The sequence below is a fragment of the Pseudoliparis swirei genome, chromosome 20, assembly GCF_029220125.1.
Source record: "Pseudoliparis swirei isolate HS2019 ecotype Mariana Trench chromosome 20, NWPU_hadal_v1, whole genome shotgun sequence".
Taxonomy (NCBI): Eukaryota; Metazoa; Chordata; class Actinopteri; order Perciformes; family Liparidae; genus Pseudoliparis; species Pseudoliparis swirei.
The window spans coordinates 7,583,090-7,610,705 of NC_079407.1; the positions used below are offsets into that span (position 1 = coordinate 7,583,090).

Sequence of the window (27,616 nt, forward strand, 5' to 3'; positions counted from 1 at the left end):
AAGGACGACCAACAGGTTACAGGCTACTGAAAACTACTTCAGAGCAAAGCAACGTTGGTCAATGAAACCACTTAAGGGACAACTTGCATGTCTTACTGGAGTTTTTGAAAGAATGGCCACCACAGTCTTGTGGTTTGCACTGTGGCACTTGCTGAGGTAGTCCAGTGTAGTTTTAATGACATAAGAGCTGAAGTATGGCGGGTTTGGTACCGGGTCCAGTTCCCTGAGGGCCGTTAAACAATTATTTTGTCATAAACCTTTTTCTTTACATTTTGATTGAGACGACAACTTTTATCAACTTCCAGGGTGAATGGTAAAACAAATGAACGAATGAATACAATGGACTAATATGAGGAAAGCATGGTGCATAAGAACAACCATTACCCTATAAAGCGTTTCAGGTCTCCTTGGCCCCCTTCAGCTCCACTTCCTTCATACAGAGTCATCAGCAGTTCGACCACTATGTCCGCCAGGTTACTGTGGATCAGGTTGTCAATTTGCTGCGGACACATGCACAAACATGTTGCACATCAGATGTACTGACACATTTAAGTCCACACCTGGTCCTGAGCATGACCTGTATTTACTTTCCCTTGCTGTCTGTTTTGAAAAGGTAATTATTGTCTTGATGTGATCAAATTATAAAAGCTGTGTTTACCTGTTTGCCCAGACAGTTGGCGTCTTTGAGCAGGTCGTACACTTTGTGAGCCTTCTCCCTCTGCTGTGTGACCTGTGAATCCTGGCCCGACAAGGCAAAGTACGGCAGGATGTTGACCATGATCTTGGGGAAACAGTCGGCCAACAACTCTTTCCAGTCCTTCTCAAGACACCTGCCGATAGACTTCACCTGCTCAAAGTCATCCAGGAAGACCAGGTGGGGGATTAACACCTGGTAGGAAGAGCTTCAAGGAGACACAAGACAACAGGTGTCGTTGGGATTGTATTTTCGTCCGGGGGGGGGGGGGGGGGAAACTACATCAAACGGAGTTGTGACTTTAAATAACCGAAGATAAGTTCCTCACCTATAGAAATCTTTGACTGTGTCGTGGTCAAGGAGGGTGTAGGGGAAGGATCCAAGAGTGTAGCGATCGTCAGACTGTCTCTGTGCCAGCCACTCAGCTACCAGGTAGTACAGGTGAGAACTGACAAATGTTTTCACACTACTGTAGCCCAGCGCTCGGGATCCACTGCACAGCATCTGTGACCGAGAACAAGGACCGACATGATTCCTCTCACTCTGCTCTTTCTGCATCTTGACGTTGTTTTAGAGAGACAGGCAGGCTTTTCAATCGTTGTTCGACTGTGACGCATAAAGATAAGCTCAAGTATCAGACTAGTGATGCAAGGTGACCTTCATTTGTTGAGCAATTTAGACCCTGCTGTAATACGTTACACACTTCTTGCACAGACACTATTTTCATTGAATCAGTTTTTAAAAGCCTCGACATTGTTACCTTTTTGATGAGCTGTTCCTCTATACTATTCTCCTTGTAGGACTGGAAGAGGGCAAACAGGGACTGTTTCTCACAGACGGGGCTACAACAGAGCACGACAGACAAAGTCTTCAGCAGGGTGGCCTTGCGGTTAAACAACTCGTCCGTCTGATCTTCGGCAGAGCTGCTTCTCTGTGTATGATCACACAAGACACAAGAAGCATTAGGAAAGTCAACCAGAGGTGGAAAAACTCGCCACGCACGATACACTTTTCCTCAGGCACTTACCGGGGGCTTCATTCCTTCCTGAGCCTTCAGGTAAAGGTTCTCAAAAGCCGCCTGCTGGTGTTTCAGCGGCAGCATGTTCCTGTTATCTGGATGCTCTGGTCTCGTCTCCAGAAACAACCTGGAGACGCAGGAAAATAATGCTGACAATCCGATCTATGATTTACCATCTGTGTCGTGTGATGCACACCGATTACTAAAATGCATCCGTAAACATTGTCGCGGCTCCCGGCTTAAGTGTACCTCTCCACTGACATGGCGACCAGCATGCGGACTTGGTGGTGGGTGTCTGCGAGGTGAGAAGGAAGGATGACAGACACTGGGCGATCTTCGTCACTGTCAGGCCCTCCGATACTTAAGACCGCCCAATCACAACAAGGGTCAGCCTGTCAAGACAGGGGAGAAGACAACAACAAAAGCAAATATAGAAAGCAACATTTATATTTTGACTACAAACAAGCTTAAAAACATATATATAATATGTATATAGAAATGCTGCATTTCATGGTTGTGCAGATAAATAATAACTTAGCAATAGTATCCCCATAACCTGTGAGCGCTCACCTCCAGCAAGGCAACCAGACATCTCACTAACGCAGCTCGTACAGCTGCCGTGCATTTTCCCGTTTGGCTCAAGTAACTGAAACACATTATAGTAATTGAGTTATTATCAGAAATCAGTTCCAATGTCGATACCACCAAACTATTTATTATGTTAGAAAAAGATTTTGTATTTGATCCTTGACAAATTTAAATTTCACACAATGGACTGCGATTGATATCTGAGCAAGAAGGTCAAATTTGAGGTGCAATGTTTTGATGAAGTGGTATGTCCTGATTGAATGCATACTGCATGTTACAGTACGCACTTTGCAGCTGCAGTACGTACTAAAGGAAAAATAACTTCACAGTGCAATACAAAAATTACTTTTGACTGTTCTCCTGAGGCACATTTCACACTTGATCCTCCTCCTTCAAAGACATTTAATCTCTTGCAGACCAACCCTGCATCTGTTCATGCTGTAAAAATAGGCCGCTAACCAGAATGCAGACAACACTTTTAGCAGAAGTCCCTGAACATGTCTCATCTCCTCCGGCATGTGCTGGGTTTTCCTGAGGCACGAGATGGAGGGCAACAAACCCAGCAGTACAGCAGCACAAATCTCTTGGTCCTGACGGTACAGAGAACACAGGTCCCTGTAAACACAGCAGCAGCACAAACAAAACACATTAACTAAAACGCCATTATTTAATTTAGATTTATACAGACAGAAATGGATGCATTCGACAAGAAAACATTCATTTGTGTGGCAGAACAAGTTCCCTACGCGAGAGGACGGAGCAGAATATCGAATTCCTGCGGAGAGAGCGAGTCCTCAGCTGGAAGCTTCTTCAGCAGGACAAGATACTGGAAGAGAACCAGATGTTAATGTCCATCAGCTGAACCATCATTGCCGCTGCAACCACGCCTCTCCACAGCCTCCGCCACCCACCAGGTTGAGGTGCAGGGCTTTGCTGAAGTCCATCTGCTGCACCAGCAGCAGCAGTCTGCGCCGCACCTCCTGTGGTTTGAAAAGCAGACCGTGGACGTGCTGCATGGAGCCGCACTCACACAGGAGCTCCAAGACCGCGAGGAGGGCCACGTCCTGTTGGGCCAGATGATCCTCTGCCAACAGGCATTTTGCACCTGACGTAGGAGAGAGACAAGATTCTCTTAACAGTCATCCTGTCAGGTTCTTGTGACGGGGTGAGGCTCAGGTGCAGAGTGACAGGCTGGACGCAATATAAATAACCAAAAAAAAGCACTCTTTAATGAGGCAAAACAGTTTACAAAAAACAAGGTCCAAAAGGGGCAGGCAGGGTCAACAGGCAGAACCAGGAACACGGACAAGACGACGGAAAAAGGACACGGAACTATAGACGACAATCCGACCGCAGACAAGGGAAAGACTGATACAATATATAGGGGGGGAAACAGGTGTACGACATCAGACAGTAACGAGACAAGAGTGGCTGAGGGCAGGTGCAGGGAATTAAACAATTAAGACAGAGAAGACACGGAACACAGGAGAAACAGAACAGGGTGTTACACATCCACTTATTTGGCTATGCTGGCGTCTGGTTCTAACGACACATCTAAACACTTTTTCTTTCAGCTGCCTACGTTTGCAGACTTGGCTTTACGAGTTGTCATCCATCAAGCACACTGGATCCCCCATACAAGTGAAAATTCAACCATGTTTTACTACAATGATAATATCAACAACAGGTGCTCAATGCTATGTAATCTAATTGACATAAAACAGTCTTTTAGGAAATAAGCTGATTTGTGTGGAAATGTTTTACAAGTCTCAATAAAAAAAATTAGAATCCCACACTGATAGAAAAAGGATCCTTACCTGGCCCACAGGAAGCCTCACTGTTGTCCCCATCTGTCTGCAGTCCCATTGGTGCTGCTGTGGGACTCGTTGCCCTCATCAAACAGGTCAATGTTGTCCCTTGTTGGTTTCTGGTCACGCCCAAGTCATCATCCATATGATGGTCTTCATCCACAACATTGACTCTCTTAGAAACACTGCTTAACTGAGGTACGAGGAAGTAAGAAGAATGTCAGCGTGTTGTTCCTGAAATGTAGATTGTCCCTTTATTATCCTCTTGAGTATGCTACATACTCAATATATGTCACTTACCAACAGTTTGCAGATCTCAGCCAGTTCACTGAGGAGACCGGTCGGCAGAATCATCATGAACAGACTGGAGGAGGTAGGACAAACATTATCCTGCAGAAGAAAGGACAAAGATGAACTCCAAACAAAGAGCTCTTGGACAGCATCCTTCATTTAAAATGTGTGAGTGAAGGAATGGCAATTAAGATTCATCTGTATGACCCACACCCTCCATGACAATGTCATGGGATTTGTCAAAATATGGAAACCGGTCTCAGACATGGTGGACCCCTCCGGGATGGATTTTGCCGAGCCAGATTAAAACACTGGTACCGATGCTGACTTGATTTAATGATAACCTTAAAGATGTACTTATGTCAGACTGTTGATGTGCGAATCTGTTATTTGCTGTGATTTTGTATCTATTTTTTGGTCTGTTTTTTACTTGTCCTTTAGCTTTTTATTTCTCCTTTCCCTTTGTATTGTCTCCTTAAAGTCCTGTCTTGTTAATTTGTAAAATAAAAATATATATAAAAAACTAAAATAAAAAAATAATGATTCATCTGTATTATGTCAGCTTTGTGCATTCCGTCGAGAGGGTGGCTGACGTTGGGCAATATGGAGAAAGTCAAATACACCATATTTTTGACCAAATACCTCATTTGCGATATTGCAGGGATGAATTGATGCTTTTCTAAAAATATTTAGCCAATAGTATTTTTGATAAATAATCATCACTGATGTGGATATAATGACTAAGTAGGTGAGGGCAAATGATAGAACGGCTTGGACAGTCAGGTCAGAAGACTTCAGAACTCTGAAAAGACAACACTTGCCAGATGACTATTACAATATCCAAAATCTAAGACAATCCCAGCCCTAATGCAGAGTTTTGTCACCTTGTTTGTTCTGCTGGCCGACCATGTGCAGAGCTTCATGACGGATCTCAGAGTGCTAATGGTTCCTTCCTCAGTCATCTTCACTCTCACACTAGAAACAAACTCGCTGAAGTCTTGGGCCAGGGCCTGGCAACAGAAACACACCGACAACTTTCAATGCTTCTGTGTTCTGACATAATGTTTGAATGTTTAGGAATAATCAGAGTGATGGAATGATGCACGATGACGATGCATCTGAACAATACCTTGGCTTTCGTGTAGAGTTGTGAGCGGCAGGCCTCCTCCTGAGTCATAAACCCAGTGGACACGTAACCTGCTAGAACTCCCGTCAGCAGACTGAAGCAGCGCACAAGACACTCTGGAGGCGTGGACTGAGACTGCGGTTGGGGGACGGGGGGAATCAGAATATAAAACCAGTTGTCACTGTGTCAAATATACAGACACATAATCACGAAAGCATTAACTTCCACTCACATCAGGAGAGTAGCAGTTGAGCAGGTTGTCAGCCACACAAAGCAGAGATTGCTCCAACTTGTTTCTGAGGCACAGGACGGCAGCGAATTTTCCGTGAGTCGAAGCCGTGGCCGCGGACTCGCCGGTGTCTCGCCTCGGTGAGGGCAGCGTGTTGAAGCTGAACTGCAGGTAAAGCCTCTCGATCTCTTCCAGGTTGCCTTTGGCGTTGGATGTTGTTTGTTCTTGAGAAAAAGCACTTAAATAGAAAAAGAAAAACTGAATGATGGAGCTGAATTAACAGCAATTAACACATGGATTGTACAAAAAGAAGGTGTTCGGTTGGAGGTCGGTCACAGTGTCCGTGATTTTGGTACTCAGAATACTCGGCCTGTCAGACCAGGATCCTTTCCCTCACCTTTCTACTCCTTCGGTACCCAGCAGACGCTTCAGGCCAGTTCTCGTGTCTTTCAAGGTCAGGGAGACCAAGATGTTCGCTATTAGGTTGTAAGGAAAGTCTCTGCACACAAAATCATAATGAAGCATACATTTACAGACCTTTATTTTAAAAGAAAAATAGCACCATCTTAACACAGAGAAAAGAAAGTGTAATTTGTGTTTGGAGCTTTTATTTTCTGTGCATCCCGTGGGGAACACCAATTTGTAACTGGAGCTTTCCACTATTTAAAGATAAAAGCAGATAGTCTCAAGATATTACAATTCACCTCTTTAAAGAAGCAAGTACTGAACCAGGATGAATTTATATACAGTCAAAGTCGGTAAAGACCTGCAGATGATGGGGTGTGGTCTGGAGCTGTTCTCCATCTCCTCGCTCTGGTCGGTCATCAGCAGCCAAGCTATGAGGGTCTCCTTCAGGTTGGGTGTTGCAGAACCCTCTGTGACCCCCACATAGTCCCTTGAGATGATACGTTTAGGGGTCGGCCAGCTCAGCAGGGCCTGGGCGAGGCAGAGAGCAGCTCCCCTGTGGATAGAGAGAAACATGGGGCTACTAAATGCAAACACAAAAAACCACCCCCATTCATTCTAACGACACATTTTCAGTATGAACTACTCTGTAAGAGCCACAAGTGTGTTTTTAGTAAGTTGAGATTTCAGAACTGTTTATAATTTAATATTCAGAATTAGGCTCACGGTGTAGGAACTATAGGTGAAATATATTGAAAGATGTTTATGTTTTTGACTGATGCTCGAGTCAGGTGATTTAATGACGTCATGACGGCAGCAGGTGGAAGGAAAGAGCCACATTAGACAAGAGAGCAGATAGTTTTTTTACCGTATAACCGGGTGGTCGTTTTGAACATTTATTCTTTTGTGTACTTTGTCAGCGTTTTTTGCTTCCTTAAAATAAAATCCGAAGAAAAGGAAATGAACGGTCTCCTGTCATGCGCGTGCAAGGGAACTCACTGTGTCTGCAGCTCTTTAGTGGCTTAATAAAAACAACACAGACGGAACGCCGCTACATACTCATTTGTTGTTACATGTCGAGAAATGCCAAAGACTCACTGAGACGGTTTACATGCTGATCCACAGAAGAGCTTCCAGAATTCTCTGTCCATATTGATGAGTCCGCCGTGGACAATGGAGCTCAGCAGGTCCAGGCTGAGGGTCTCTATCTGAGGTGAGCTGGCCCCTCGTATTGACAGGGCCCACACCCGACCCCACAGCCGAGACAGCTCCGTCCTGTGGAGTTGGGCCCTTTCCGGGTAGTAGGCCTGGCACCGGGCCACCTCCCTCAGACAACGCAGTACGTCGGCCCCCGCTCTCCTCTCCGCTGCTCTGCTAGGAGCTGGTACAACACTGACAGCAGCGGGACCAGCTCCTGGCCGGGCACCATGGACGGGTACTTAGAGGTGAGCACTGCAGTGATCTGCAGCCTGAGAGGAAATCAGAGGGTTTGTGTATCATTATTATCAGAGAAACAACATGTTTCAGTGTGTTTCTTCCACAAAATACATACTCAGAACTTACTTATTTACCTTTAAAACATTCTTATATTAATCGGAATAAGATTTGCATACCATGGTATGACATCAAAGTCATTTTGCTGAGGCTGCAGATGGTCCCGGAGGACATCCCAGCCCAGTTCAATGCGCCGTCGCTTGCTGGTGGGACTGCCCATGTGGGTGGATCTGAGGCAGGCCTGGGTCACCTCCATGGTATGGGTGTCATCGTCACCAGGGAACAGCTACATGCAGAAAACACGGAATGAAAGTTATAGTCTCGACAACACAGCATTTTATACTCGCTAAATTGGCTAGGTATTAATAATATAAACATTGACATCAAAAGAAATTGTGATTTTCTGTTTCCATACTTGAGACTTGATCTGTGTTACCTGATGACAGATGTCAGCTGTGAGCTCAGTGAGATTGTCTTTGACAGCGATGTGTCGTGTCCCAGTGACGTACTTCCCTCTGCTGCCTATATTGCTAATTTCTTCGATTAAGGCTTCATACAGGTTGTACAGCAGACTGCGCCACCTGGTCCAGTCCTCAGCATGAGCACCTAAAATATGAGGGAGGAAACAACTCGGAAATGGTTGATAGTTCCAGGTCATACCTGTGGTTTAAAAGGTTTAAGTTCATTACCGTTAAAGCACATATTGCGAACAATTATCCCAAAAAAACCACTTGTCCAGCTACTGGTTTTCAATGAGGTGACAGTATAAACTTGAATTTTATTGTGTTTGAGTGAATGCAATTAGTTCTCCTTCCAATATTTCCTTGGTGGCACAGTTTAAACTTTAAAGATTAAGTTCATCAAATGTCTTCCTCCATGTCTTGAACAATCATAATAATGGTATCAGCCTTGTATGGAACCATAGACAAGCCATTATAAAGCCTGTCGGCCACACAAGATCAACTTACGGTGTCACCACTGCGAGAAAATAGTTAAAAAAGAAAAAGGACCGACTACCCTACCTGTGTCTTGTGTCTTGGCTCCTTTGGGGTGGTGGACGCAAATCTGCAGGTTAAAGAACTCCACAATCTCCTCTTTGAGAGCCACACTGGGCCTCATCTCCGCCCAGACATACAGTAAAGAGGGCAGAAGCTCCTCTCCCAGGTGACACACCCTCATGCGACAGTTCATGGCCACGGATCTCAAGAAGATATTCAGTGCTGAGACGAGGTGTTCCAAAACAGTCAAGTGCTTCTCCTGTCTAGTAGGATCACAGGATTGGTTTTAGATATGTGTCTAGTTGATGTACAATATGTCCTAAATACAGTGGCGGGCCGTGGGCCTGGGGCCTGGGCCTTCAGTGAGGTCCTACACAGTCCCACCCGAATTAATCCACCTCTTATTACTATCATTATGATGCCATGGCTCTAGACCAGGGCTGCTCAATACGTCGATCGCGGCGTAGTATTGGTAGATCGCATGACATTAAAAAAAATTGGCCCGCCCCCGTCATTTTCTCTATAGCACGTCTTTGTTCATTTATTAAACTAAACAGCCGTCTGATGTTGATCGTATCTACACAACAGCATGTCATTTCTCTCGGCTCTGTCTCGCCGCTGCAGAATGCGCGCGCATCGGGACGGAGAAAAGAAGAAAAAAAGTCACTTGCACTAGTTTGTTCACTAAACAGGGCATTGTCGCACCAAAGCAGATTTCAAGTATATACGACCAAATCGACATCTTCTCCTCCTTCCGCCATTGTGGGTTGAAAAAACAGCTTTGTAGTCCGCGAATTAATTCCTTTATCAAATTCAGTTTCCTAGTTCTGAGGTTTTGCATCTACCTGCCCATAAGACCCGCCTCTCAATATTGGTAATCCAATCAAAAGACGTGCAGCACTACGCCTGCTAGCTGGCTCCTGTGCCGGTTCCGGGGCCTTCTAGAAGGCCTAGAGGAGCCAACTCTAAAGCTGATTGGTTGACACAACATTTTCATTCCCATTCACTTGAAGCTACCAGCGCCCGCAATGTTGATTCTGAAGGCCTAAGGGCAGATTTGAGCCCCCTGGCAACACACGATGGCTGAATATGATTGGATAAAAGATCTAACATAAAGACCAGCCCTCCTAATCTCAACCTGGCGCTGGCAGCAGTGCAACCAAGAGGAACGCTATGAAATTAAGAGAATAACTCTTACTCTGGGAAATAATTGAATACATATTTGTGGGAAAATATATTTAGAAAAAAATATATATTCTGATGATGTTTAGGCCAGCAGAGAAGGCCTTGCTGGCCCTGACGGCCCGCCACTGCCTAAATATGGATTTTTAAGACAATAGCAAAATAGGCAGTTTAAAATGTTGAGTGAAAAAAAAACTCTTCACCTGGCATTTAGCAGTGCTTTGGAGAAGAAGCTAAACAGATCATTGTCGAATCCGTCGGTCTGCATGCAGCAGCCCTGCACCACCGTGTGGATCACTCTGCTCACCAACACACGGTTGATGGACTTGGACGAAGCATTAAAGAAGTCGCAGTACAAGTTCAAAAGATCTAAGGATCACAAATATAAACAAAGGGAATTAAGTATTGAATTGAAGTAAACTGATTGTGTTACTATATTGGTCATCAGTAATACAACTGGGTAATGTAAAGCAATAATAAAAGATTTGTGTTGTAGTTATACATTCTCTGATCATTTATCGTTTTCTATCAAATATATGTAGTTTAAATGGATATCCCACTGACTGTGCCACTGCTCCGGAGGGATGTCACACCAGTACTTGCGGACAGAGAGGATGTCCTTCACTAAGAGGCTGCTATAATTCTCTCCATAGGCTGAGCAGCTGTATGAATTCTGCAGGACGTCCATCACATGTTTCAGCATCTCACTGCACTTAAGACGAGGCCCGCCTGCAGATAGAGAGAAACACTTTAACTGCAGTCCCAACAATACAACAGTATGTGTTCCACTCAGATGAAGTAACAAAGGATGTTATGATCTTGGAGAACTAACCATCCACTAAAAAAAGTCAGCGTTCTTACGTTTGTTTGCGTTTTAATGAAGTATTTGATCAAGCTGCCTATTTCAGCCATCTTCTTCTGCCGCGTGGCCAGAGTAGTCGCAGTGACGTTGGATTTACTTGATTGCATGCTCTCCGTCTCCTTCTGGGCATAACGCTGCAAAGATCTGACATGGGGAAGAAAAATAATAACCGATTAGAAAGTGCTTACTCAGCAAAGCCATCGCATCAGACGGATAACTGAACCTCTTACGACCCAAAGTTGCACAATATGGGATGAGAACAGATTACGTGGGAACAACTTTGAAAAAAATCCGCCATTGTAATTATAGAAAGATCAGATTTTATATGTTGTTACGTGCAGTAGTTCAAATTTCCATTTGATTAATGGATGCAGTGAGGTTATCAGAAGTCAGCAAGTATTCATTTGTGAGTGATGCAATGAAACAAAAGTGAAACTAGATAGATTGGTGGAAACAAGGCTTAAGTCAAATGTGCAATTGTACAACAACCCACATTACCTGAAAACAGTATCCCATGTGATTTGCTTTGAGCCTTTAGCTTGAGGTCCGGAGGAACGATCCAACTCCTGTACAACATCTGGTCTTCGAAGGAGTCTTCTTAAGCGTTCAGTTTCTTTCTGGGAGCAGGAAGAGAGGATAAGACTGTCAACGTTTAGGTATTCTACTGCACTTCCTGGTTGAACTAAATTACAGTGAGGCTGACAACATCTTTGAACATTACATCTCCTTTAAATGTAGTTCATATGCATGTGCGATTACCTTCCTCTCTGTGGCCTTGTCATTATCCAGCCCCTTGCAGCAGAGCAGGAGATCATGAAGAGCCAGACTCATTGTGCTTCACAGTGGATGGAGCACAGCTATCATTTAATAATAGATATGAGGCGAGATCCTGCAAGGGCAGGATGTTGACAAGAGATGTTGACATACAAAAGCACTGCTATCTAACTACTGACTTTAAATGGCAGTTTAACTACCAACACTTAACTTAAATGCATGCCATATCTCGCCATTACCTTAGCTGCAGTAGCAACAGCGACACTAGCAACACAACATTGACAAACTAGTTGTTGTTTTTAATTCGTTCATTCAACCGCTCTCCGTCCGTTCACTGACCTTTGATGGATGTGCTCACTTCAGACACAGAGCAGTGCAGATGTGTTCAATAAGGGAGGCAGAACATTGCTGGATAAGCTCAAGACAACTTTTGCTTTGGCATCATGACATGCGTGAACGGATAAACGCACGCACGCACACGCAGCACACGCAGAAATCTCCCGCCCCTGCATGGGCAGTGGAGGGCTCCATCACTTCCTGGTTACCAGTGTGTCCGCTAAGTTTAGAGCCAACGGTCAAACAAGCGTAGTTTGGTCAGATGCAATATTATTGAGGTGTTATAAATCATATAGAAGTCATGTCCAATATGTTACACTTATAATGTGTATGTAGCAGGCTGCAGGGTGTAGTGGAGTTAGACGTTTCGGATTGGACTACAACCCCCCTCCAATCCGGACGTTAATTCAGAAGCTTCCGGGTTACGTGCTTGAGTTCCCCGCCTTTTGAGTAAGCGACAGTATCCCAGGACGTCGCCTTCACAATAATAACCACTGATGGCTTCCTTTTTTGACGCGGTATAGTAGATTTTTTGAGAGGTGTTTCTAACCATGTAGCAACCTAGCTCACTTTTTACTCTGAATATCGACTGACTGGTAGCCATGTTGCTCCCATCCGACGTCGCTCGTCTTGTTTTGGGTAAGTCTCATCAGGGTTAGAAGCCAAGCTGTAGCTGTACGTTAGCGTTAGCCAACACTTATACTCAATTAGCTTAACGTCAACTGTAAAAAGGTGGTTCAGTGCGCATGGCGGTTAACGGCTAACTAACCAACGCATTGGTGCACTTGGGGGGGATTAGCGTAACTATCCAAACTGCCGTTTGAGGTTTGGTATCTCTTACTGGATGTTGGTACATGTCCTTCCCCAGGGTACCTCCAAGAGGAGCGACTGTGCGCCACAACACAAGCTTTCATCCACGAGTGCCCAAACCTGAAAGAGTACGCCGAGCACTCCACGGAAGATGGGGCTATTCCCGCTTGTGTTTTTGTAAGTGCGCCTTTTGTCTGCGGCAGGCCTCTCTCGCAAACTATTTAGTGTTTATCATGCTCGTAAAAGGTACATCTGTGACTCCATGTGTGTCCCCCTTCCTCACAGTCCATCTTTGGGAAAGGCCTGACAACCATCTTAAACGAGTATGTAGCTGCCAAAACAAAAGGTGAGCGTATCTGATATGGGTACATTTACAAAACTCCAGCGTGTGTTACATATTCTAAATGTGTCATGCTTATGTTTCGTGTTACATTTCAATAGAGTCTTGTCATGAGGTACCTGCAGTGATGACCTCTTTGTGGAAAAAGCTGGATTTTACACTCAACCAGATCAAGTAAGGAGCTTCAAGTGACCACAATCTCAAATCTCAGTGATTTATATTCAATGCTGATATTGAGTTGGATCTTCAACACCAATATTGTTACATTATTCTTCCATATCTTTTACTTAGGTCATTGCAGAATTCCCCTGCTATATCAGCAAATCAAAGAAGTAAGTCCCTTTATAAGTTTTTCCATTTTAACATATTTATTATAACCACTTTGCTTACAATACTTTTTTATTGACACTCATCCAAGCACATTTGACTCCGCGATTAAGATGTCTGCATTATGATTCCTACCCATCTAATGTATGTGTATGCAGTTGTACAAAAAATGTATTCCTTAATTGGAAGCTCAGTGTGATTTCAGTGTTTTTTAATACATTGTTGAATACTAATCTCTCGAATGTTGATGTATTCTGCTGTTGGTATCTGTTATGGTTGTTGTCAATGGTAAAGTTTCCTGTTTATTTCGTATATTTGCTGTCCAAGTTGTGTTTTTGCTCAGGTTTTTTTAAGGCCTTTTATTACCTCTGTTCTGTCATTTGCAACGCGTTCACGAGTGGCAAACATGGCTAGACAGCGGGTCTTGACCGTGGCTTCAGCAGATGCTGTCGTCTGCTCATCAGTCTCTGAGACGAGCTCCATCATCAGCCCTGCAGACATCTCTCACGGCATGCTCGGCCACTCCACTCCCGTGAGCTACACGCACTGCCGCGCAAACCCGACCAGCTACCGGCAGTGGCACACACCAGCAGATCCATGATGTCAGCCGATTGCTAAATACGCCCAGTCAGTATCACAAAATAGACAGTACTCTACAAAAGTATATTCTATCTTTCTTTAAACAAAAGTAATCTTGTGTTTTTGATTTAAAAAAAAAACGTCGTGTATTATTTTGAAGAGATTTGGTTGATCACCAATCATAAAACGAATGCTTTTGTGTAGTGTGACATATAATGTTGTCCATAGGAGGGATTCACCAATACAGAGCTTTGTTAATCTTCAACGGCTGTCTCCCGGGTCCGATGTCTCCTGAATGGTTGAATGGGGCTCAGGGAGCGTGCAGTGCGACATCATGGTTTAAATGGCGAATTTTGTAGACAAATTAGTAGTAAAGTTAAAATTTTCATCAATCGCCATAAATTACAATTGTCTTTTTTGTTATTTTTTTTTTTGTTATTTTTTTTTTTGTTCAAACTTGTTCTATACTGCCACCTTGTCAATAGTACTTAGCTGTAATTTGACTGACTGGTTAACTAAAATATTTTGAAGAAGAAAGAAGAGAAAAGAGAAGAAAGAAGAAGGAAGGTGTGTGAGTGAGGGAGTGGGGGATGGGGGAGGGGGGGACAGGGGGGGTGATACAATGCAGAAAAAATGTGAAACTCAAGGGTTATCGCATTTAATAATCCAAAGATTTGATATAGCGTGTAGCGGTGTCTCCAAACAATGGATAAAGACTATCAGTTCAATCAGTCTGTACTTTCTCCTAAACCTAATGATATAGAGAAGACAACCCGAGAAAGTCCCGAGATCAGATTGTGAGGAACGTCGCGATGCGAAAGCAGGAAAAAATTCAGCTGATGAGCTGCTGAAACGACCTGGCTGAGGTATCATTTCAGGGAGACCTCATGAAATGAATCTGGATGTCTGCCCATTCTGCTACATGGGATGACAACATGACATGTGCTGATAAGACTGGCACTACAAAATTAAAACACACGTTGTGTTTTTCAGGTTTTTTTTTAGGCCTTTATTTCGTCTCTGTTCATTTGCAATGCGTTGCGCATGAGTGGCAAACATGGCTACAGACAAGCCGGGTTTGACCGTGCGTTCAGCAGATGCTGTAGATGCTCATCAGTCTCCTGGGTGAAGCTCATCATCAGCCCCTTGACATCTCTCACACGGCGTGCTCCACTCCTCCACTCGGGCTACACTGCCAGCGCCGACCCGCCCAGCTACGGGCGGTGCACCACACACATCCACAGCATCAGAGCGATTTTTTCAGCACCATCGCCCACACAACAAAATAGACAGTACTCTACAAAAGTATATTCTATCTTTCTTTAAACAAAAGTAATCTTGTGTTTTTGAGGATGGCTTAAAAACGTTTCCCGGTGTATTTTGAAGAGATTTGGTTGATCACCAATCATAAAACGAATGTGCTTTTGTATGAAGTGTGACATAATTTGTCCACCACAGGGGATTCACCAATACAGATCTTTGTTACGGATCAACGGCTTAATCCAGGTCCGATGTCTCCTGGACGGCGGAAATGGTAAGGATGCTGTGCAGGGCTCCAGACTGCGACCAAATGGTACATTTTAACGCCTAAAAATTGAACACAGTCTGAGTAAATTTTCATCAACTCGCGCGCTCAGTAAATTAGCAGATTGTAATTTTTTGTTGTTTTATATTTTTTGTGCTGCACAAACTTGTTCTGCTTCAGCCCACTATAGTTAGCGGTAATGCTGAATGACTGGTTTTTGCTAACCGACTTGCTCAGAAAGAAGAAAAATAAGAGAGAAAGAGAAAGAAGCCTGTGTGAGGCGGGGGGATGATTGATTGGGGGAGGGGAGGTGACCACGGGGGTATAGGCATGTGTGAAAAGAAGTGAGACTTGGGAATTATCGTGAATCGCAAATTTGACATAGCGGCGGTGTCTCCTGTAAACACAAGACAATGGTATATTACTGCTTTCTTCCTAAACCTCCTAAACCTAATGATAAATCCCACAAATAGTCGACTCAGAGAATGAGTTGTGGAAGCGATTAGGTAGCGAAAAAGGCAGTCAGCCCAGCGTTAATTGTCTTGTGAGAGTTCACTGCTGGAGGTATTTCAGGAGACCAATTCAGTAACTGTACATTCTGCTGTGATTCCACAAATTCAACACAACCGACATGTGCTGATAAGACTGGCACTACACAATTAAACAATTACTGATCAAACACAACGCCAGTCTGAAACGTAACATGTGCCGCGACCTGTGCAATGAAAGTGCAGCTCCAGTCGCATTTAGAAGACAAGAGGCTGCTAACCAGTGCGCCGAGGAGGCCGAATTCAGGGCTCTCAAGTGTCACGCATTGAGACTCACGCATTTTGGTCTTACGTCACGCACTCCCGCCACACATCGTATTTCTCACGCTGAAAAAAACTCAGCTCTTTAATGTTTGAATGTGCCGCAGCGCGCAAACATGAGCTGGCCGCGCTGCCCTCACCGTGGAGGAATCAAGCGCTCCCCTGGAGTTCTGCTGTGAGGAGCCACTTATCAGCCAATCAAAAAAAAGGGTGCTGCTGATGGAAATGTCACTCTTGCCTGTCTTCAAAACTTGAGAGCCCTGCGAATTGCTATTGAAGTTTAACACGGCGTATTTCATTGCCAAATAAGAACACTTTGCAAGTCGATTTATAGTGTGCGCCCCTAAATTTTCTGCTTGCGCCCCTAAAATTTTAAGTTCGGGGCCACTGTGCTCCTAGTAAAAAAAGTTAGTCTGGAGCCCTGATTGGTCTTGTGCATGTCATAACAAGACGGTTAAATGGTTGATCACTAAATTTTATTCTGCTGCTTCCGTTGTAGGGTCTTTATTGTGCATGGTAGTTCACTTTCATGGCTTATTGGTGTACATGACTAGAATACATACCGCATTGCATTATGTGATATTAATGCTGCCGGAGTTTGCAGTCTTTGCATTCTGTAATATTAGAATACAAATGGCATGCAATTTTCAGCCTATAGGTTCCAGACTAAGATTTTGGACATACTTGCGCTCAGTCTTAGTTAGATAAAGATGATGGCGCCGCGAAAGGTCGCCTCGGTGTGTTGGTGCGCGATGTTTTTTATTGTTTTCGTTTTAAATACTGTTTTCTGCTGGGATTCCCAGAGCTCTTTCACCAGAGAGGAGCTCTTGAATATCAGGGGAACAACTCCAGCGGATTTACTTCCAACGTTTTTAACTTCTGTGGAGTTACTGGACATTTTTGTAAAAGGTGTGCTCACCTTCCACGTGAAACGCCGGCGGAGAGGGAAACGTTCGGGAGCGCTTATGCGGCACGGAAACGGGATCTCGTACAGCGCTGCGGGCATATTTCTCCAACGTCCGCTCACTGTGCAACAAACTGGGCGAACTCCAGCTGCTGGTGGGGAGAGACAGAGACTTCTCCTCATCCTCCGTTCTGTGTTTCACGGAATCATGGCTTAGTGGCTCGATACCAGACTCTGCGCTCCAGCTCGCTGGCTTCCAGCTGTTCCGAGCGGACCGGGTCTCGGAGCTCTCCGGTAAAAAAGGGTGGAGGAATCTGCTTTTACCTCAACAACGGCTGGTGCAACGACGTAACGGTGATTCTACAGCACTGTTCGCGGACCTGGAATCTTTATCATCCACTGCAAACCCTTCTACTCCCCACGTGAGTTCGCTTCATTCATCCTGGCCGGAGTTTACATGCCGCCGCGGGGAACGTGAACGAGGCACAACAGACACTCGCTGAACAGATACGGCGTGTGGGCGGACCTTCCGGACTCTTTAGTTATTGTACTCGGGATTTTAACAAAGGAAACCTCAGCCACGAACTCCTAAATATAGACAGTTAATTAAATGCCCTACCAGAGAGAAGAGCATTCTGGACCACTGCTACACAACAATCAGCAGGGCCTATCACGTCCCTCGAGCTGCACTGGGAAACTCTGACCACGTCATGGTTCATCTGATTCCCTCATACAGGCAGAGACTAAAGCTCTGCAAACCTGTGGTGAGGAAGTTCAAGAAGTGGACCAGTGAGGCTCTGGAGGATCTACGGCGTGCTTTGACTGTACTGACTGGGATGTCTTCAGGACTGCTACCAACAGCCTGGATGAGTACACAGAGGCTGTAACTTCCTACATCAGCTTCTGTGAGGACAGCTGTATTCCATCCAGCTCCAGGGTGAGTTATAACAACGACAAACCCTGGTTCACAGCGGAGCTCAGGAAGCTAAGACTGCAGAAGGACCAGGCATTCAGGAGTGGGGACAAGGACCTGTACACAGAGTCCAAATACAGGTTTAGCAAGGCGGTGAGAGATGCTAAGCGACTGTACTCTGAGAAACTGCAACAGCAGCTCTCAGCAAACGACTCTGCTTCTGTCTGGAGAGGGCTCAGGCAGATCACCAACTACAAGCCCAAATCACCCCACTCCATGAACAATGTGCTTCTGGCAGACGAGCTAAATGAGTTCTACTGCCGCTTTGAAAGACAATGGAGCAGTCCTGAGACCATCCCCACAGCCCCACCAACAAGCCACAGACCATCAGCCCACCCTCCCCAGCCCATCAGGGCTCACACCTCTGGAGCACCCTCCATCAACTCAGCGACGCCTCGTCATCCTGGAGAGAGCAGTCAACAGGCTGTTTAAAAGCAGAACCCCGCAAGCAGCGGGCCCGGACTCCGCCTCCCTCCACCCTGAAGCACTGTGCGGACCAGCTGTCTCCGGTGTTCACCGACATCTTCAACACCTCCCTGGAGACATGCCACGTTCCAGCCTGCTTCAAGGCCTCCACCACCATCCCGTCCCAAAAACCCAAGATCACAGGACTCAATGACTACAGGCCCGTCGCCTGACCTCTGTGGTCATGAAGTCCTTGAACGCTTGGTCCTGTCACACCTCAAGACCATCACCGACCCACTCCTGGACCCCTGCAGTTCGCCTACAGAGCCAACAGGTCTGCAGGCGATGCAGTCAACATGGCCCTTCACTACATCCTCCAGCATCTGGACTCCCGAGGAACCTCGCCAGGATCCTGTTTGTGGACTTCAGCTCTGCCTTCAATTCCATCATCCCGTCCCTGTTACAGGACAAGCTCTCCCAGCTGCACGTGCCCGACTCCACCTGCAGGTGGATCACAGACTTCCTGACCGACAGGAAGCAGCACGTGAGGCTGGGGAAACACGTCTCAGGCTCCCGGACCACCAGCACGGGTTCCCCCAAGGCTGTGTTCTCTCCTCTGCTGTTCTCCCTGTACACCAACAGCTGCACCTCCAGTCACCAGTCCGTCAAGCTCCTAAAGTTCGCGGATGACACCACCCTCATTGGACTCATCTCTGGCGGGACGAGACCGCCTACAGGTGGGAGACTGACCACCTGGTGACCTGGTGCAGCCAGAACAACCTGGAGCTCAACGCTCTGAAGACAGTGGAGATGGTTGTGGATTTCAGGAGGAATGCAGCCCCACCCGCCCTCTCATCCTGTGTGACTCCCCGACGCTGTGGAGTCCTACCGCTTCCTGGGCTCCATCATCTCCCAGGACCTCAAGTGGGAGCTGAACATCGGCTCCATCTCCAAGAAGGCCCAGCAGAGGATGTTCTTCCTGAGGCAGCTGAGGAAATTCAACCTGCCAGGGAAGATGATGGTACAGTTCTACACGGCCATCGTTGAGTCCATCATCTGCTCCTCCATCACCGTCTGGCACCCTGCAGCCACAGCCAAAGACAAGCGCAGGCTGCAGAGCATCATCCGCTCGGCCGAGAGGGTTATCGGCTGCAATCTGCCTTCCCTCCAGGTCCTGTTCACTTCCAGGTCACTGAAGCGGGCCAGAAAGATTGTCGCCGACCCCTCCCACCCTGGACACTCCCTGTTCGAGTCCCTCCCCTCGGGGAGGAGGCTGCGGTCCATCATGGCCACGACCTCCCGCCACACCAATAGCTTTTTCCCGACGGCGGTCGGGCTCATCAATGGACCCCGGGACTGACTGACTGTCACCCCCAGGACTACCACCTCTTCTTCCACCTTCCTCTCTCCTCCTTCTTCCCGCTCCTTCCTCTTCCTCCTCCTCCCTCTTCCTCCCACTCCTCCTCCCTCCTTGCGTTGATTGTTGTTTGTCATGTCCAAATGTTGCACCTTCCACCAAAAAAAATTCCTCGTTTGTTTGTGAAAACATTCATTCTTTGGCAATAAACCTGTTTCTGATTCTGATAGATGATAGATAGATAGATATATACTTTATTAATCCCCAAGGGGAAATTTGTCGAGCCAGTAGCAGCAACACACAAGAATGTAGTTACTTAATAGTAGGACATTTCGGAAGGAATCTAAATGTCTACCGTGAAACTAACTATTCAAGTCTTGATATTTTAATCAATGTATTTGTATGACCCTGGCTCAAATTCTTTGTGAGGTACAGGGCCTTTTTTTAGACCTTATTTGCAGCGGACATTTTGACATGAGATTGGAGAGAAAGTAAGGGTGTTGATTATTTCATTTAATGAAAGGTCTGCTTTATTCAGGTGATCCTTCTTGCATGTTAGCAGCCACCTCCTAACCTCCCATATATATTATTTTCTGCTGCCTTCAGGGACACCCCCAGAAAGAGAGGTGGTGCTCAGAGTGGGTCCAGTACCCCTAGCAGATGTGCCACGACTGTCGGTACCCCCAATGCAGAACCTCAACCTGAAGATGGTGATGGGAACTTTCCTGTAAGTAGAATATATGTTACTTGTTTTGACCAAACGGGGTTTTCACCGAACCAATGATCTTGTCCAGCACATTAAGGCTGACTTACCGATTAGGTTACCACCTCTCTAGGATATTTGGAATAGATTTCTTTCATTCTTGTAGAATGTTGAATGACAGAATACTTTAGACACAGAGCAGTAAAGCTTTAACACTGAACTTTCAACTAGTTTTATCTGATTTTGATTAGTTCTACAGGGCCAGTTGCCCAGGAACATGTTCAACACTTCTTGAATCTATTCTTTATATTTTTAGAGTTGAGTAAGTTCAAGGGGTAAAGGGAACGATTGTTGCTAAGACCAGCAGTGGGTGAACTCAGTCTACTATTTCTAGAAGCAGCTCAACTTTTTTTTTCATATATTTTGTATTTTCCACAGCAACTTGCTATACAAAATGCACGTGACAAAATATTGGGAGACCGATCGTTACAAGAGAAACTTGCCGAAAACATCAACAAAATCCTCGCCAAGTAAGTTTTGAGTTGGCATTTCCTTCACTGCGTTTGTATTATCTTGTGATGGATGATTTATGTTTTGGTCAGTGGCAATCAAAGTTATGCCATGTCTGCAAGCATGTTATTACATGTCCGTACCAATTTCTCCTCTGTTTCATCTCTAATATCAGTGAGCCAATGCCCCAAACATCTAAGGCCCCATCAAGTACAGTGGAGGCGGACCAGTCCATAGATGAAATCCTGGGATTACAGGTGCTGAAAAATTAGAAATGCTTGTATCCCGTTTAATTCCGTGGTCCCATAACATTTTTCTCCATAGACATTGGAGAAGGGATCACTATGCTGCTTGTTTTATTGTGTGTCGTTACATTATTTCCTGACATATATCCTCTGATACAGGGGGAAATCCACATGAGTGACGATGCCATCCATGACATTTTGGAGCAAACCGAGTCCGACCCAGCTTTTCATGCCCTCTTTGAGCTCTTCGACTACAGTAACTTACTTTGTTTCCATTTTGTTTGCTGTGCAGAGCATTTTTTTAATTGTGTTTATAAAGCACTATAGAAAAGAGACCTTTTATAATGTGTATTTGCAGGTAAAACACGATTCCCTGATGGCGAACTGGGGAATGGAGATATTGGCAGTTGTCCAGAAGAGGGACCTTCATCGACAGTCGGACCCCTTCCTAGTAATTATCCAGGTATTCTTACAATGTAATTCAGTAGTAAGCTCTCAGCAATTTTTTTTGAATTTGACGCACAATCATTATAAAAAATGTCATATCCCTATTGAAGACAAAGCTGCATTAAATACACACATGGGCACAGAGTAATCCTCAAATGTTCGTTTTTATTTTTCAGTCACTGCACACCGAGATGCTAAGGCTTCGGATACAACCATAAAGATGAGAGCTGGACAAGAGCATAAGACCAGAAAGTCTACTGGGCCCACCTTGTTAAAGAAAAAAACTATTGGCCCCAGCGGCAGAGCATCAAGAATTGAGAACAGTTCAGCCAAGTTGTTAGTGAGTCATGGGGATCAGCGAAGTGTCTCATCTGCTGCTGTGGAAAAGGCCCAACTCTTCAATAACGGTGCTTTTGTTTCACCAATGGATATTGATGAACCGTTGAATACACCTCCCCCTCCTTCTGACTGTATGACCATTCTGGAGCCCGCCACAAAGGACTACCTGTCCATTGCAATTTCCCCAAGTGAATCAATTATTCTTCCCTCTGCTGTGTTTAATGTGCCGGACGCGACATCAAATCTTGTTAAAGGGCAGGCGCATATGCAAGAATCTGAAGTGCAACTTGTGACCGCCCCCTCTGCTTTTTTGTTTCCTTTGCAAGTTGAACTAAACAACACTCCAACGCTGACTGCTGACCTAGCTCATGTGTCTCTTTCAAGCAGTGGAAGTGAAACTCAACCGGTGGCTACTCGCTCAGGGACACCTGAATCTGCCGCTTGCGCATCTCCTTCTGGCAGTGCCACAGTCACAACTGTGCCTGCCTCGCCCTCATCGACACTCACATCTGCTTCAACCTCTGCAACGCTAACAGCTACACCTGCCTCGTCCTCTCCCGTCTCACCCGCATCCTCCTCCTCTTGCGCCCCAGTTGGTGCAGCACCTGATCCTTCAACTGCCAACCACACCACTCCAAGCAAGGCTGCCGCTGATTCCAGTGATATAGTTTCTTTGGAGATCATTATTAGTGATAACCAGGATGCTGATTTTTCCAACAACACGACATTGACTCAGGCAATTTCTGACAACAAGATACCCACCATCTATCTTTCCTCTCCACCTAAGTCCTCTGGAGGCGTTGGCACACCAAAGGCCGCCTTGGATGAGGCGGCACAGGCAGTAAGTGGCTTACAAAGCTCTGAGGCACATGCCAGTCCTCTCAGCTGCAAGGTTGTAGTTGCATCCCCATTAACAGGGACATCACAGCCTCAGCAAAACTTCATAATTCAACTACCCCTGAACACTGCTAACCCCGCCCTCCAAGTAGCCACTGCCAGCTATTTCCTTGTGACTGAACCCGCAATTACAGATGCTCAAACCAGACCGGTGTTGCTGTCTGCTGGAGTCTCAAAGGGACGCCCTTTGCCCACCAGCCCGTATGGGGTGACCACACCATCTCGCGCTCCAGGCTCCTCCCCCGGTAAAAGACAACAGACTACAATAGTGGGTCATCTCGGTAAACAGAAGTTACTCTCTAGTAAGTATCAGTAGCTGGCTTTTGATTTTTGTAGTTGCAGCTTTTGATGTTTGTTGTTTACTTAACTTACTGTGAAGAGGACACTCTTCCCCTTAAGGTACTTTAGGCTGGACAAACGTAAGACTTTGTCACTTTTGCCCCATTTTGAGAATGTGACTGTTCAATGTTGAGTTTTGTTCATTTGAAGCAATACATAATGCATAATTTGGTGTGCTTGTCTACATTGGTACATAGGCTGCATGGTAAAATATTGAAGTTTTGCGTACCACTAGACAGACAATTTAGGAAACTCTAAAGTTGAGCGATGTTTATTTTCATCCTTGTTTTAATTTTTGTGTGTGTGCAGGGCCAACACTCATCTTACCATCACCTGTTAAGCCCATGTTGCTTCCTGTTTCTGTTATGGGGCCAAATACTTTAGGGAAGTTTCAGGTGGTGTCCAATCAGGTAAAATACATTTATCTGCAGTTCTTAAGTTGGTAGTCAAAAGGTATTTCCTTTCTTTACATTTTTACCTAAATAATAAGACGATTCCTGATAGATCTGGTGATCATCTACCATTCTGCACATTAAAGGAAAAATACTCTTTCACCAACACTTTGGTCCGTGATGGGTATGATGAGATCTAATGACGTGAATGTTATATTTGCAGCTTGTCGCCATACCAAACCCAGTACCGGTACAGCAGTCAGAAACTGTCACACCAAAGTCTCCCACAATGGCAATCCAACCTTCTACACCTGCTGGTGAGTTGCAAGTTAAATTGGAGCAGTGCCAGCTAGCGGAAAAAATAACCTCATATTTTTTTACTTTACGTGACCAAAATATTTCATCCTCGTTTCTCTGCTTGATGTTTTAATCTCGCTGCCTTACTTCTCTTAACTTATTTCTCTGAATTCCAGGCACTGAGCAACACCTGGTTGGTAAGTTAGTTCAATCTGTGTTTGCTGAAAACACAGACCAGGAAGATGGAGCAAAGGGATCTAGTCATAGGAGAATCTTGTGTTTTGACTCTTCTGCAGAAGTCCAACCACAAACTGCTAAGACAACAAGAACCAGCCACGCTACAGCTACAAATGCATCCTCACCACAATCTGTCCAGCAGACTGAGAAATATGATAAAGAGTCTGTGACTCGGACTAAACCTACGATTTTGGGTGGCAACAAGCCCATGAGGAGAATAGAGACTGTCAGATGTTCGTCCGATCCCCGGACTGGAGGAGGCTTCATGAAGGAGGCAGACAAGGCCATTCCTCCACAACAGCAGCAGAAAGATCCTCTGAAAAAGAACTCTCGCAAACAAGATCATAGCACCCATAACGAAGAGTTTCAAAGTGCAAGTACGAGCAGTGTTGAAGCCTTACAGCTTGAGACTTTGAAAAACTCAGAATCAGGAAGGAGATCAAAATCTATAGATGCACCACAAAATCATGATACGGATGATGATGATGATGCAGCAAAAGCTAAGGATTCTCTTGCTTGTGAGTCATTGTCTTCTGAGTTTGTTCTAAAATCGGGTACCAGAAAGGAGAAAGAGGAGATCGGCAGAAAAGAACCTGCAGAAAAGGCTCCTGCCAAATCACGTGAGGTGCGTACGGAAAAGAGGACTCCTTCTCAGGAGGTTCCAAATGTAACAGCTAACAAGGAAAATGAAATGAAAATCAGCTTGCAAGAGCAGCAGCAGTCAACACCTTCGTCCTCTGCATTAAGAGACTTCAGCCCTCCAGTTGTCACCCAGCCTGCATCTAATCCTCAGGCCAAGGCCTCAAAAGCACCATCTAAGACCAGCTCTCTGGCCAAACAGGCAGCTGAGATGCTGCAGGACATCCAGGGGCTCAACTCTCCTTCCTCCCCAGTCAAGAGGCCTGGAGCCGCCAGTTCAGACCACAGTCTTCCTCATACCCCGGGGACGGGCTGTAGCCTGGAGGAGTTTGCTGACCGTGCCAGGACTCCTTCCCGACAGAGGAAATGTAAAGATGGAGAGGGGACTCCGAAGCATCTAATTCCTCCCAATACCCCGGATGTACCCACCTGCAGCCCAGCCAGTGAGGCTGGCAGTGAAAACAGCATAAACATGGCTGCCCACACACTGATGATTCTCTCCCGTGCCGCCATCGCCAGGACAGGCACTCCACTGAAGGACAGCCTGCGTCAGGAGGAAGTTGGAGAAAAATCACCCACAAGCTCAAAGAACTCTAAGAAACGCAAACAACCTTCGCCCACAGCCAGCCCGCATGCAAAGAAAGAGTCAAAACAGTCTCCCAGCCAAAAGACAGACCGAGTGAGTATAACACGAGGATATGTGTGTTTTAGTGTTAAAACTAGAGCTATTTTCTGCTTTAACAAGATCCTGTTTATAGATGTAGGGCTGCAAATGCTGACTTTAAAAAAAGTATCTCTTATTTTGTCATTTAATCGCATGGGCTATAAATTGTCGGTGAAAAGTGAGCGTTTTACAATTTAGAAAAGCAAACAGTGATGTCTTCAAATGGCCTACTTTGTCAAAACTTCACATAAAAAAAGCGAGGCATTGTTTGATATTTTAAAATGACACGCAATGAATTAATTATCAGAATAGTTTATCAGATACATTTTCTGTGAAACGATTAAAAGACTAATTGTTTCACCTTTGCTTTAAAGTCTTGCTGTTGTAGATGTCATTTTAAGCAGACAGTATTTTCCCCTCCCACAACTCTGCAAGACGGCCAATACGCTCTGATTCTAATGATACTATGCTAAAACAGCATATACTGACGAAAGTTTAACTTGGTCTTTTAAGTTAGGACTGAGCCTGGCGGTGAATATGTAAATCGAAACCAGGTTTGGTGCATTGCAATCTCTTTGGTAGGTGTAAATGTGTCTACATGTTAGTCCTGTAATGGACACGCAGTCGGCACAGGGTGCCCTCTGTGGCCCCAAACAAGAAAAACAGATTACAAAGTGGATGGATAGATTTAGGTAACAAGGCAGCTTTTACTCTGAATCAGAATCAGAATAATTTATTAGCTACATGTGTTGGACACACGAAGAATTTGACTTGGCGGCTGGTGAGTACACATTTGTCTGACAGACAAACAACAACAATCAACAGTCAACATATACGATCAAATAAATCTGTTCATGAGGGTCAGTGGGGGACCGGGGCTCTGTTCATCTCTGGTGTCTCCTTTGGTTGACAGTACTTTCCTTTAAGATTGTAATTAAGTGTTTATGCATGCCCAGAAATGAAGGGGAATTTCAATTTCAGTCATTGTCTTGTAATTCTGACCTTTTGTTTAAATCTGCAGGAAAGGAAGAAGCTTGTAGATTATTTCCCCCATGACTTGGATGTGGATAAATTCCTGTCTTCACTACACTACGATGAGTGAAACCGGACACAGCCACAGGAAAGGACCGCCTTATTGCTACCTGCTGAAGTCACTATCCAGGAATAGAACAAGCCATCTGGTCCTATGATTCCTATTAGTAACCTTGTCTGATACCGTAGGAGCCGTCTCCTTCAGCCAAGGAAGAACTTTGATTTGGTTGAGTAGCTTCCATTGGGGATAATCTGCATAAAGTCTTGTTTGATGCAGCAGCAGTTGGGCAACCATGGCACTTTGTTGTATTATTTTTATGTTTTTCTCATGCTTGCTTCTGTTTAAATTATCATTGTTTTGGAGGTATTTGAAAATAATGGGTGCATGTTGATGAAAGTCTGACTCAAAGCATTTTATTGGTCAATATTTGACTAGTTTGATAAATCCAGCTATCACTGGCTGATAGGGGTTGTATGTATATGTTTTGAAATTTTAGTAACACTGAACGCTCTCATTGGTTTTAGTTTTTCATGTTCAGAGAAGTCTGGTTAATTGAAAAATACTGAAGAAATGTGACATTTTATGTCACGAACATAGAAGAAGTGGACATAAAATGGCTGCAGTTGTTGAAAACTGCATACTCAGACTATTCAATGTTGTAATAAATCAAAGTCTTTGTATTCTTCCTCAGTGTACAAAGGTTTATTTGGCAAGGACAGTACAATGTACAAATGTCACGTTATGTATCTCAATACATTGAGTTTCTGCTCACGGTGAATACAATAATGATCTATGCAGACTGTGGGGCAGTGTCCTAGGCTCAAAAGGAGATGCATACCTGTTTTACAGTTGGACAGTCCTGACCCCTGACAAATAGACACGCTGAGACTCATCAACAATTTTAGAAATAATCATGAGCATTGACGTCTTAATCTGGTTTTCGAAAAATATTGTTCAAGGTTAAAACTAACCCATTGCGAGTGTTGCAATAGTCTCACTTTGTTAGCGAATTTGGCAGCTTCCTATTGGACCATAAAACA

The 27,616-nt window shown here is 45.0% G+C and overlaps 2 protein-coding genes across 2 annotated transcripts in view; one reads left to right on the plus strand and one right to left on the minus strand.

Annotated features, from left to right (window-relative positions):
* LOC130210412 (serine-protein kinase ATM-like) overlaps nt 1-11,903 on the minus strand; it is a 30,255-nt gene extending 18,352 nt beyond the window's left edge. The window contains 32 exon segments of the mRNA XM_056440690.1: nt 97-223; nt 385-500; nt 659-902; nt 1,023-1,198; nt 1,455-1,625; nt 1,722-1,839; nt 1,962-2,104; nt 2,283-2,358; nt 2,760-2,915; nt 3,047-3,126; nt 3,212-3,405; nt 4,118-4,158; nt 4,160-4,217; nt 4,220-4,301; nt 4,409-4,498; nt 5,284-5,409; nt 5,529-5,660; nt 5,758-5,992; nt 6,152-6,253; nt 6,521-6,715; nt 7,258-7,504; nt 7,507-7,628; nt 7,773-7,939; nt 8,090-8,259; nt 8,676-8,914; nt 10,037-10,202; nt 10,398-10,562; nt 10,695-10,706; nt 10,709-10,839; nt 11,194-11,312; nt 11,455-11,584; nt 11,809-11,903. Of these exon segments, the coding sequence (XP_056296665.1) occupies nt 97-223; nt 385-500; nt 659-902; nt 1,023-1,198; nt 1,455-1,625; nt 1,722-1,839; nt 1,962-2,104; nt 2,283-2,358; nt 2,760-2,915; nt 3,047-3,126; nt 3,212-3,405; nt 4,118-4,158; nt 4,160-4,217; nt 4,220-4,301; nt 4,409-4,498; nt 5,284-5,409; nt 5,529-5,660; nt 5,758-5,992; nt 6,152-6,253; nt 6,521-6,715; nt 7,258-7,504; nt 7,507-7,628; nt 7,773-7,939; nt 8,090-8,259; nt 8,676-8,914; nt 10,037-10,202; nt 10,398-10,562; nt 10,695-10,706; nt 10,709-10,839; nt 11,194-11,312; nt 11,455-11,526 (4,272 nt within the window). The 5' untranslated portion in view covers nt 11,527-11,584; nt 11,809-11,903.
* A 374-nt stretch (nt 11,904-12,277) lies between these two features.
* LOC130210361 (protein NPAT-like) lies at nt 12,278-27,261 on the plus strand. The gene is given in 18 exon segments (XM_056440534.1): nt 12,278-12,444; nt 12,674-12,792; nt 12,901-12,961; nt 13,057-13,129; nt 13,247-13,293; nt 13,669-13,823; nt 13,825-13,909; nt 15,320-15,395; nt 20,441-20,561; nt 20,976-21,067; nt 21,223-21,304; nt 21,452-21,548; nt 21,651-21,755; nt 21,916-23,277; nt 23,624-23,724; nt 23,930-24,023; nt 24,180-25,558; nt 26,565-27,261. Coding segments are annotated over 18 exon segments (4,167 nt in total). The 5' UTR covers nt 12,278-12,407; the 3' UTR covers nt 26,646-27,261.
* The last annotated feature ends 355 nt before the right edge of the window (nt 27,262-27,616 follow it).